This window comes from Equus asinus, chromosome 26 (assembly GCF_041296235.1).
Source record: "Equus asinus isolate D_3611 breed Donkey chromosome 26, EquAss-T2T_v2, whole genome shotgun sequence".
Classification (NCBI taxonomy): domain Eukaryota; kingdom Metazoa; phylum Chordata; class Mammalia; order Perissodactyla; family Equidae; genus Equus; species Equus asinus.
Genome location: NC_091815.1, coordinates 16,517,884 through 16,530,099, shown reverse-complemented (window position 1 = coordinate 16,530,099; position 12,216 = coordinate 16,517,884). Strand labels below are relative to the sequence as shown.

General features: G+C 46.8%; 1 protein-coding gene across 6 annotated transcripts in view; it reads right to left on the bottom strand.

The window, feature by feature from the left end:
* Window positions 1–16: 16 nt before the first annotated feature.
* ZNF536 (zinc finger protein 536) overlaps window positions 17–12,216 on the bottom strand; it is a 420,556-nt gene continuing 408,356 nt past the window's right edge. For 5 of the 6 annotated variants that reach the window (XR_011498461.1, XR_011498464.1, XR_011498460.1 and 2 more), the window contains 3 exons: window positions 3,778–4,711; window positions 763–853; window positions 17–637 (listed from right to left, as the gene is read on the bottom strand). Coding sequence is in view for 1 of the 6 variants with exons in the window: in XM_044759704.2 (XP_044615639.2) it covers window positions 4,467–4,711 (245 nt within the window). In the remaining 5 variants the exon portion in view is untranslated. Of the gene's footprint in view, window positions 638–762; window positions 854–1,033; window positions 4,712–12,216 lie in introns of those variants that run through there. The other variant, XM_044759704.2, reaches the window with a different exon arrangement.

Here is a 12,216-nt window from a genome sequence, read left to right as displayed (position 1 = left end):
ATTTTTATTTTATAGCAGCTTTATTGAGATATAATTCACATACCATAAAATTCACCCTTTTAAAGTATACAATTCAGTGGTTTTAAGTATATTCAGAGTTGGGCAACCGTCGTCACTGTCTAATTTTAGAACATTTTTATCACTGCAAAAAGAAACCTCCTACTCATTATCAGTCAATCCCCAGCCCCCCCTCCCCTCAACCCCTGGCAACCACTAATCTACTGTGTGTCTCTATGGATTTGCCTGTTCTGGATATTTCATAGAAATGGAAGCATATAATACGAGGTCTTTTGTGTCTGGCTTCTTTCAGTAAGCATATTTTCAAAGTCATCCGTGTTGAAGCATGTACCAGTGCTCCATTCCTTTTCGTGGCAGAATAATATTCCACTTCATGGAAAAAAAACACATTTTGTTCATCCATTCATTGCGCAGTTTTTTAAAACACACGTTGAGCCAACATGTGAAAATTGGGAGACTTCATACAAAATCCAGGCATCCGGTGTCTCTTGAAAACCCGGAGGCTCTGATGCCACATTCCTCATGGCAAAGGCGAGCGGTTGCTGAGGGTCCACATACCCCCTGAGGTGCCTCCATTCCACTTCTCCTCCTCTCTCCACTGAGGTGTCTTGCCTGGACCCTGGAGGCATTTGGGTTTGGGATCCATCATGTTTGTGGTTCAGGTGGAAATCATGACCCCCTCATTCAACCTTCTTCCCATAATGGAGTCACTTCCTGACCCGTCCCTGGAACCCTGTAACTCACCTTTGCTGTTTGTAACGACGGATGGTCAGGACTGCCAAAGATTCTGCTTAGCTCATCTGCTCCCATCCGGTGACACCAACAGTCTGGCATCCTGAAAGAAACACGGTACTTACAAATTCCTATAACACGTGGATGGATGCCTTTGTGGCCACATTTCCGTGGGCCCTCCATATTCTCGAGCTGCATGCGCTATAAGAGCTTGGTTATGAAACCAAATCAACAACAACAACAAAAAGCAAATCGAAAAGCAACTCTGGGGGCCAGCCCAGTGGCGTAGCGGTTAAGTTCACGCTCTTCACTTCAGCAGCCTGGGGTTCACAGGTTCAGATCCTGGGCTTGGACCTAGCACCTCAAGCCACACTGCAGCAGCATCCCACGTAAATAGAGGAAGATTGGCACAGATGTTAGCTCAGCAACAATCTTCCTCAAGCAAAAAAATCCTCCGTTTGCTTGAGGAAGATTGGGAACAGATGTTAGCTCAGGGCCAATCTTCCTCACAAAAAAAAACCTTCTGCCCATCCAGTGTGGGGCACACACTTCACCCCTCTCCAGTAAGTCTCAGAGTTCTGCCTTTTCAGTCGCCTCTGACACCAGAGGCTTTACCAGTCTTTGTTCCTCCTCTTTCCTTCCAGAGGAAGAATTCAGATTACCCTCTGATAATTTGGAGGCAGACTTCCTTGCATTTAATGATTTTTTTTAAAAAACTTTCCATCAGTAAAGGGGAATAATAGATCCCAGTGCTTTAAGAGTCTGAGATGGTTACTGTGATAGGAAGAGCATGCGTATTTCCATGGGTTTTACCTTCCTGAAACCAATGTCTGCAAGCCTTAAAGAAACGTCGTTCACACATGCCCATGGGTGTGCATACACACACACACTCTGACACTGTTTATACTGCATAGAGATTCATGGCACTCAAAAACCCGCACGGCTGTGGGGACCGTCCGCCCAGAATACTGTGGGGCTTGTTTTTTATAAGCGGGATCCGACCAAGTCTTACCAAAGCCTGACAAAGCTGCAAAAATACGCTTTACTCTTCCTAGTAAACATAAGCGAATAGGAAAAGATGTTTTCTTTTTTTCCAGAGGTAGAGGTTTTATTGCGTAAAACACCGGATAAAACTGGACTGCTTCAAAGACATTTTATTCTAACAGCAGAAAGAAAACAGTCATTGCTGAAAAAACAACTTTTAATACTTTCTATACCAGAATAAAGTTCTGTCAACTGATGTATTATAATAATAAATAATGACCAAGAATAAACTTTAAATACAAAGTTTTCTACTTGTTACAAGCATAGCAACAAAATCCTCTACTCTATTGATCTCAGATTTCCTCCAAGATAGACTTTTTTCTTTGTGTAGGAATGGAGACAGTATTATGACCAGCATCACAGACTACAGAAGTTACAGGGAAAGAACTTGACATGTTTAGATATGAGAACCTGATGACATTCAGAAACTGACACTGCATCACTGCGGCTGTCACTTGTTTGTATTACAAGTTACAAATGTTCTGGAGAGAAGGCCTGTGTCAGAGGGGGAAACAAGGACGGTACCACTGGACAGAGTGGAAGCCACACACACGTCACAAAGAAGAGGGGATGTTCCCAGTGTCACAAACAGAATTATTGCCTGTCGCATCTGACGACGCTCAGAAGACACAAAAGAATACTGAAAGAGCTCCCAAAGTGCTAGAAATGGGATGTGGCTCTCATTTTTTTTTTTTTCTGCTTTTTTTCCTCTTTTTTCTTTTTACTTTTTTTTTCTGCTTTTTTTTATATTTTTCTTTGCTAAGATACCAAAGGCGGGGCAAACACACAGAAAGCAAGCGACTGGCACAGTCACCAAACACAGTAGTGCAGTTAGAATCCTAAAGCTTACTACAGTCAGAAACTTTTCAATGATATCTCAGTCCTTTCTCTAGGATCATAGAAACAGTTGCATTAAGTTTATCAACTCGATTTAAGTAAGGCAGTGAGAACTATTCTAGAAAAACAAGAAAGCAGCTTGCTCTATGCCAGATGGGTCCACGTTGCGCAGCGACCTCATTCACTCGGAAACCTCGGGGAGATGACACCCGCCCGACAGCATATGCAAACCGGATTCCTTATTAGCCTGAGATTCCTTCTGGTCTCAGGATAGCGAAGCATTTTATTTACATTGATTGCAGTTTAGTAGTTTCGTAAACTGCTGTAGGCAGAGCTGAAGTTTTTAAGGCCCTGGGGTTTTATTCTGTGCTCCCAGCCTGCAAGGAAATATCGACTCTTTTTTCCTAAAGTCTGAATGATTTCGTTTTAGAAGAAGTTGATACTTCAATACTCTCTACCATCACAAGCAACAGCACCAATTTCGTGTCACTCAAAGGAAGTATGTCAAGAGGCTGAATTTTTACGCCATTCTAGCAGATTCAAGAATAAACCCTTCACCAGTCTTCTTAAATCTTTTTTTTTTAAAAAAAATGAGTCAAGTGTTTCATTATTGGCCCTCAAAATCTCCCTCTGGGTGGTGCAGAACTTGATCAATTTGGAGTACCCAATCAGTATAAAATCTAAAATCTACAAAAATATAGAACACATTTGTTTTACAAAAACAGACATTTAACTCAAACAGTTTTCTTCATTAGCGGTTGAGAGCAGGATGTTTAGATTCATCTTTTAATACAAGCTATCTCCTAAGAGCTTGCCGGAGAAGAAAATCTCGCTTCACGTCTGTGACACTTATAAAAACTAACACATGAGAAAAATCTGATCATAAGGACCGGAGCAGCCTTCATTCAAGTAAAATTTTAAAAATCATAATAAACAACAATCTTTCTATTATTACATAAATTTCTCACCAGCACCTTCTGTGGATAGGGTTGGCTAGTTTTTCTAAACATTTTATATAATGCACCCCTAAATTTTTTTGTATGAGCAACGTTCTTTGTCATCAAAAAATTTTTAAAAAAAGACCAAGAAAAAAGCATTTCCTTCAATACTGCAATTTGATCTAAAAAAAGGAATTACTCATCAAACCTGCAATGGACATTTGTCTGCAGACACTTCCCGACCATTGATTCATTTGGCTGTGTGTTTTTTAAAAACGCACATTAAGATGGCAGTCCTGCGCAGCGCCGGCGGCCGGGCTCGCGGCCCGTCTCCGCTTGCTCCGGGAGTGCGGTGACGACACCACGCGAATTGATTTTCTCTGCAGTGACCGCTCCCGCCTGACTGGCACCGCGGCTGCCTCCCAACACGTCTCATTAAGGTGCTAGGCAAATGACAGCAGCCGGTGTCAGATTATAGAGGTGTTTTCAACAATGAAAACACAGCCCCTCCATCTTCAAGGCAACACTAAATCATTTAGATGGTATCGTTTTTCAGTTAAGAGCATGATTTTGGGACTTTCGGGTTGGAAGGGCCCCCAGCTCTCTCAAGCTCAGAGGACACCAGGCATTTCTGAAATCACTTTCCTCCCACCTGCATTGTTTGGAAGTACTTGTTGCCGGGTAACAGTTTAGCAGCCATTTTCAAGGGCTGGGGATTTTTTTTTTTTAATATATATATAGATATCTTTTTAAATTTTTTAAATGTTCTATACACTAGTTGGGGGGGGGGATTGTACATGATTTTTCCCCCCCTTGGAATGCAGTTAGCAAACTCTTATACCAGATGCATAATCTTAAAACTGTGTAAAAGAATATTGCAATATACAGGTCGGTTGCTCAGTTGCGCTCCTCCTGGGCCTTGCAGCCCTCCTGCGTGAGCTCCGCTGAGCTCCCCGCCTTGACAGCTGTGGGGTCTTCGAAATTCCCAGAGGCCTCCGCGTCGACTCTGGAGCGCTTGAACCTGCGGTCGGGATACTGGCTGTTGTCAAAAGGCATGCGATGGACGCAGAGGACGTGCGTCTTCAGGTTCCCCTTCTGAGAGGCACTGTAGGGGCAGTAGCGGCACTGGAAAGGCCTGTGACCTGTGGGCACAAAGAGCGGTCTGTCAGCTCTGCTGTTTACACCCGCCCCCAGCGCCCAGTGCTCCAAGAATCATCATCATTATTACCAACATCATCAATATTATGATTATTATTACTTTGCAAAAATCAAATAGCCATGGATAGAAAAGTAGCCAACATATCTTTCTTTTGGACAAATAATAAGTCACTTGGTTAAGTAATCAGTTACCGAATAATAACTTGAACAGGGATTTAAAAGATCTTTCCATCCTAAGCAGAGTTTTCAATTCAGACTTGCTAGATGACGGAAGAGAAAGTGCCCGACACCTGGAACTTTTTCTACAAAAAGTTAATGAATATTTTAGGTTTGCAGACTGAGAGGCGAAATCAAAGATATTATGTAGGTACTTACATGACAAGAGAGGAAACAAATTTCCAAGTTTTTATTGATAAAATTCAGAACTTTATTTATAGACACTAAAATTTGAATTTTATATAATTTCATGTGAGATGAAATATTATGCTTGCTTGGTTTTTTTTTTTTTTTCAGCCATTTCAAAATGGAAAAACCATTCTGAGTTCCCAGGCTGTACAAAAACAGACAGTCGATGGCTCTGACCCCTGGGCTGGACTGTGTGGACCCCAGCTCACTACCAAAAATGCCTGAATCCGTCCATCTGGCATTCTGAGGTCTCAACACAAAGTCGGTCCAGTTTCTTATCCCCCCACTAACTCTCTACCGATAAGCAAACCAAGCTTGACAAGGGACGGTGTTTTGGGGGTGGGATGAGGAGAGCTTGTTCTTGGGCAAAGCTGGACGTGCTAAGCTGGAACCTCAGAGTTTCAAGAGGAGGCCATGGAAGATAGCGGGCAGGAACCAGGACATTCCGATAATCAAGGCCAGCCAACGCAGTTTTAAAGAAGTTAAATTTTGAACAGTGTCCCTTGAAATCAAACTTTTCTAGAAAGGCTCTAAGCCAGAACAGAAGATGAATTCTTGCAAAAATCCAGCGAACTGCCCACGCTTGATTTCCCTGTTCGGAGGCGCAGCAGGCGTGCACACGTTTCGGCCATCTTGAGGAACCGGCCGCATCTGGTTTGGGAAGTTATAATGGAACAATTGCACTCTCCCGCTGCTGGGAAGCTGTTGATGTGCCATTCCTGGAAGCTCCTGAGTGCCGTCCCACCCAGCCCCCGAAAGGTCAAGGCCCAGGCCTGGGTTTCATTTGCTCAGAAAAATAAACAAGTAAATAAATGGGCCCAACCATTTGCCCCAGAAAACATGCAAAGAGCAGATTCAGCACTTTTTTAAAGCAGTAATAGCAGAAGTCCTGGGTATCTACTTAGCAAAACAGTCTTGTTCCTGAGAAGCTGGAGGCCAAGCAGACGTTTGGAGCTGCAGCACGCTTCCCACCAAACTGCACGGGGGCTGGATTCTTGCTGCTTTCTCAGCGGGCGTGGGGAGTTCGCTCTCTCCTTCCCTCCTAGCCGGTTGGTCTCCAGGATGAGTCCATTCTACCTGTTGAATCTTTCTCTCTACAATGCCTCCCTCAGAGCCTGGCCCAGGGTGTACCAACTCTTGCCTAGACTGTGAACGTGGCGGCCTGCAGGAGGGCTTCACGCTTCCACTTTCCTCACCTCCAGCCCGGCCTCCCCAGGCATACCAGAGTGAGCTCCTGGAGCAGAAGCTCAGCTGTGATCTCCTTGCCCCAAAATCCTTGATGGCTGCCTACCCCTAGTGAATAATCAGGACCTTCGTAGCTCCGTTCCAGCCACCTCTCCAGTGTCCTCTGGAGCATGTCCCTTTGCCCACACCAAACCAAACCATTAGATGGTCTCTGCAGAAAGGCTCCGTTCTGCAGGGTCTCCAGTCTCCAGACCCTCCAGGGTCACAGCAAGGTCCACACCCTTGTGATGCTACCCTCCCCCTGAAATGCTGCTTCCGTTCTCTTCAGGCCCAAACCTTCTTCCAGGGCTCCACAGATGGGATGCCTCCTCTGTGGGCTGCTGTGTGTGCATGGGTCCCCCTGACTGGCTGTGAGTTCTTTAGGCAGGAAGCACAGCCATCTTAGTATCGCGGGTGCCAGGCCCACTACCTGGCACAGAGCAGGCAGGCAGGAACTGTTTCTGGAACTGAATTATTATCTTACTGCTTCACCTTGCCTGTTTTTTGAAGGAATTATAAATTTTGGGATAGAGTTTCTGCTTCTTTTGTTTCTACTGTTGAACCTAATACAAGGCTGAATTTGATCCACTTTACCACTTGCAAAAGCCAATTTGCAAATCTGTAGACTTTGGAGTTAAGAACAAATGAAACCCAAGAAAAACCCGCTTGCTATTGGCCCTTCCGCACAGCCTACCACAGCGGGAAGGGCACAAAGAGTCAGCAGGAAGGGTCTGGACCCTGATATCAGGTAAGAGAAAGTTCACCAGTGCCATGCCCCTCCTGCCCTCCTGCTGGGACCCAGTACCACCCTCAGGGCCTGGTCACCTCTCCCACAGATGACCCTGGGAAGGCCCTAGGTTGGTGGGGAAAGAGAACTGAGACTCATATTTCTAACGTGGATAGGATTTTTACAAAGAATGTCAATGGCCTGTTCTTCATCATATTGGAGTTAGCATATGGACTGAAGGGAAGAATTAGGGTGCCAATCAGTGGCAGTGGGATAGGGAAAGCCATGCCCACTTTCCCCACCATAATAGTGAAACTAAGTCAGCACTCAGCTGGGCATCAGTGAGTTTCAAGCAGACCCCCAAGACTCAGCCCTCCAACTAAGAAAGTTGTCATCCCTGAGGACACCAAGCTACACCCAGGGCCCACTGTGAGAGGATTCCAGGTACTCTGAACGGGCAGCTATTGAGCAGGAAGGAGAAAGGAGGGCCCAAATTTGTATCTGGAGGCATACGAGCCAGCTGAAGCTCATCCAAAGAACCCAAGGAGAAGAGCTGAGACATCAGGAAGCCTAGGAAAACATTTTTAAAGTTTTGTCCCAAGCTCCTCAGAAACGGATGGTGTTGTCTGGGTTCCCACCCAGGGATGGCCACTATCATAATTGCTGGAGCTCAGACAAACCTGGGCTGACTCACCAACTTATCTATGACATGGCGATAAAGTCCTGAGGGAGACTATCACCATGGGCTGACAGCCTTTGGAGTTAAGAACCCCAAATAATAAATAAATTAAAATAAAAAATAAAACCAAAACTCTAGGCACCATCATCATCATCCAAAAAGGCCTGCAGAACTATGATGCAAAATTACCAAACTGTGGTGTGCTTAATAAATCTACTCCAGGTCCCCAGGAGTCTTCTGTTCTTCCACTGTGTTTACCCGTCTGTCAGATACATTTCTGTGTGAATTCTGTGCTACAACCTTTGGAAGCCACCCTCTCTGCAAATCGCATCACCATGGGAGCCATGTAACGTGCATCTTGGGAAACCAAATGGAGAACCTCAAATATCACCTTTATTCACAGTAAAAGCCTTTTTGAATTGGCCAACTTGGCATAGAAGGACTTAGTACATTTTTCCTACCAATTGATTCTAAAATGTTAATCAGGATTTTATCCTATGGTCGTATCTGAATGTCTATTTTTCAGTAGAGTCAAAGATGCAATAATTCTGGAATATTTGGATACTTCCGTGGTCAAAATATTAGTATTGAATTAGTTTTCACTTTGACTTAGGTGAGATGGAAATCTGTATGTAAATGTATATAAGGCTGTGCGTGTGCACATTTGTAGAAGGAAGTCTATCTAATACTGGAATCATCATAAATCCTGATCTTGTGATACACCTTACAAGTAGAAGCAGCGTAGGTAATAATGGTAGTTCCTGACCATCCCCAAAACCTACGTTCCGTGCTTTTTCACAGGTGTTTTTGTATGTTGGTCCTCATATTTGAGCTCTATGGCACTTTGGCAAGGAGTGGTATCTGCCCCGTTTTACAGATGAGAAAGTTAAGATACAGCGAATCTGGACAGTTTGACTTTAAAACAAATTACTCAGATCCCCTAATTCTCCAAAATCCTTCTGAGAACCATGATTACATTGTGTTTCTAGAGGATACACACACATCCCCTTCTGAGTGGTTTGTTGAAAGGTCCCCATGAAACTGATGTAGAAGAAAGTTCTTTGAAGAAGTAAGAGGTCCGCCCTGAAGGAAGGGGGTTGTGAGGAGCTCTGGTGGGTCCAGAAGAAGGCATTGTGTCCGCCAAGAGTCAAATTTCAGTGGGTGGTTGATCCTTTGCTGATGGAGACATTCACTCCCAGACAGAAAGCTGTTGTTATGCAAAGCACTTTCTGACGTGAGACATTTCTGAGTTCAGCTAAACCGACAGGAAAAGTTTCAAGTTTCTCTACACCGTTTGTCCACGTGAAGGCCCTGGTATTGGCACAAGCACAGGGATGCCGAGATCTGTCAGCCTTTGGTCGGAGAACATAAGCCAGGGCTTCGGAACAAAGCCCGGAGCTGCGCGCTCCGCTGCCTACGTCACCGCACTGTTCAAATACAGTGACTGAAGAAGGGACCCGCCTGAAGGCAGAGGCAACAAGAGGGGCCGTGGACATCCGCTGGGAGCTTGCTGCCTTTCCTGCGGAGGTGGAGGTGGGGCTCAGAGGAAATCAGACCTCCAGGGCAAGCCATCCCATCCTCAGAGGAGAAGCCAGCGCAGCCCTCAGGGTGACACGGGAGCCACCTGGTGGGCTGTAAACTCTGCAAACTTCCATCCATCCAGTTTTAATGAAACCAAAGCCCAGCCTCGCTGCCTGTGCCACCTCGGTAGACTGGAGATGGAGTCCGCAATTCCCCTGGCTCTAGAGGTGGCAGTGAAGATGCTAATGTCCATCAAGTTCCAAGAAGCAGAAAAAGCTTTAAGCTGGAGTTGAGTCCAACGGACTTTCACAGTGGCTGAATTTAAGATAAGAAGGACGCCCAGCCCGTCAGTCCCCTTAGAGAAGAGCATCAACACCACAGCCTCTCTTGAGTTTAAGTCCACTGAGAAGCACCACACGCCAGGGGGCCTTTGGCCGCCACCGTGAAGACCGAGCGCTCTCCGCATTCGGCAGCTTTGCTCTGCTCTCGGGGGCTTCCTGCCGCAGTAGGCAGGATAGATCTTCCAGGAGCTGGGTTCAAAGCACAGCTTCCACCCTTCGTGAGGTCTGGAGGCTCCTCAACACCCACAGTTCAGTGTGCTCTGCCTGACCTTGAGGAAGGCATTTGATGTCTCCAGGCTTCAGTTTGCACACCTTGAAAACGGGGGAATAACACTAATGCCTATACCCTAGGAATGTTGTGAGGCTCACCTGAGATCAAGAAGTCTAAGATGGCAGCTGTTTGTCATTGTCACTGTTGCTGTTTTCACGTTGTCATCTCATTGCTTACCTGAGCTGGTCGAGAAGGCTGTGCTTTGTTCTTCGTGGAAAGTGCTGATGCAGTAAGAGCTTCACCTGCCCTTATGTGCGAGCCTGCCGACCTCAGGTGGTCTGATTAAAGAGCAACATACCGTCTCTCCTCGGGGCGTTAGCCTTCTTTTTTTATTGTTTTATTGAGATTGGTTTATAACATTGTGCAAATTTCAGGTGTCCCCCATTATATTTCAGCTTCTGTATAGACTGCACCGTTTTCACCACCGATAGTCTGGTTTCCCTCCATCACCAAACATATGCGCCCTTTGCTCCTTTCGCCCTCTCCCCTCCCCTGCGCCCCCTTCCCCTCTGTCGACCACCACTCTGCCCTCCTTATCTATGTGTTTGTCTTTGAACAGGGTTTTGGGAAACTCGGAGAACTTCAAAGTCCAAGGGAGCAAGTTGTGAACAGCCGCATTTCAGTTGGGTGCAGAGCGGTAAAGGTGGTTGGGACGGCCGTGGGTCAGGCCTGCGCAGGAAGGATCTCCCTGTCTAGAAGGCTCTGTTCTGGTGAGGGGCTGGGCCGAAACAGCACTTTGCGGGAACGCAGTTTGTGAGACGGTAGAGGTGATGGGGGTTTCCAGAGCTCATCTGGGTGGAATATGAGCCCCCGAGCATCCTTCCACCCTCCTCGCCCTCAAAGCCCCAGAGTTTCTGCCCTCTGGCCACACCAAACTCTGTTCTCCAAATGCTTCCTACTCTTTCCTGCCACAGGGCCTTTGCTCAATCCTTTCTTCTTCCTTCATCCTGGGATGCTCCTTTCCTCTACATCGTCTAATTACCTTAATCACAGCCTTTAGCGCAGCTGCCTCAGTCTCGGGAAGGCCTCCCTGAAGACCCCAGACTCACCACAATGGCCACGAGGCACATCTCAGCAAACTCTTCTCTTCTGCAATAGAGCTTCCAACAACAGTAGCTGAACAAATAAACAATCATATCTGTCTTCCCCTCTAGACTGACTATCAGCTCCACATGCAGGGGCTGCGAGGCTTTGGGTTTGGGGTTTTTTATTATGGTTTCTCACCATCCGGCACAGTGCTTGGCACATCACAGATATCCATCAAGTATTTATCAAGCAAAAGGATGGATGGATGGATGGATGGTTAGAAGGATGGAAGGAAGAGGGGATGAGAGAGGCAGCCAGGAGAAGGGAGAGGAATGCTACTCCAGACAAAGGGACATGCCTGACCCCAGGCACAGGGACAGGAAGCCTGGGGTTGGCGTAGGGGCCTAGGAGCAGGTCAGCGTGGTGGAGGTGAAGCTTGGTGGGGAAGCTGGGCAGAGGCCAGGCTCGCAGGACCCACTGGGGGGACTGGACTCATTCTGTGGACAAAGGGACGTGGGAAGGCTTTCCAGCAAGGCAGCTGCCCAGAACAGCCCCAATCCCCGTCTGCAGCCAGGGCCCTGAGCCCTGACAGCGCGGCTAGATGGGCCACCCCGCCCCCACCCCCCCAACTCCATTCCCCTCTTCCTACCTCTCACTTTGAGGCCATCAACATTTCCCATCACTGCCATGCGAAAAGTAAGTACATCATACGTTAATTTGTATTGTCACTGCGCCGTAGAGCCGTGGTAAAGAGCACATTCATTTTTAATCCACTATGAATAATATATAAATATGTATACAGCGTGGAGGGTCAAGAGGAGTAAGGAGAAAGCAAGTCGTACATTGTTTATAACAAAAGTGGGGAAACGAGATATTTTTCTTACTTGCTGCGATGGAAAGATCTGCTCCTTCCTGCCCCTGAGAGGGAGTGGAGACCGCCTGCCCTTGGGGGGCCATCCATTAATAACCGCTCCACACTTGTGGGCAGCGGCTTTCAGGGAAGATGTGCGGCTGCGTCTGTGGGGCTCCCAGACTCTTCCAACTGTGGCTTCTCTTCCAGCGTGGGGCGGCGGGTAGGAGCGGGGCGGGCGCGGAGGTGACCAACCCCTGGAGTTCAGTCCTGGGGCGGCGAGGAGACGTTCTGACAGCCGCTCACCTGAGCACATTGACCCAACTGCCTCCATTGTCCCCACCGTCCCTGGAAGGGACACATTGTAGAGGCGTCTCTTCCCATTTTACAGATATGAAAAGTGAGCCCGGGGAGACTAAATGACCGTCCAAAGTCAGGGACACAC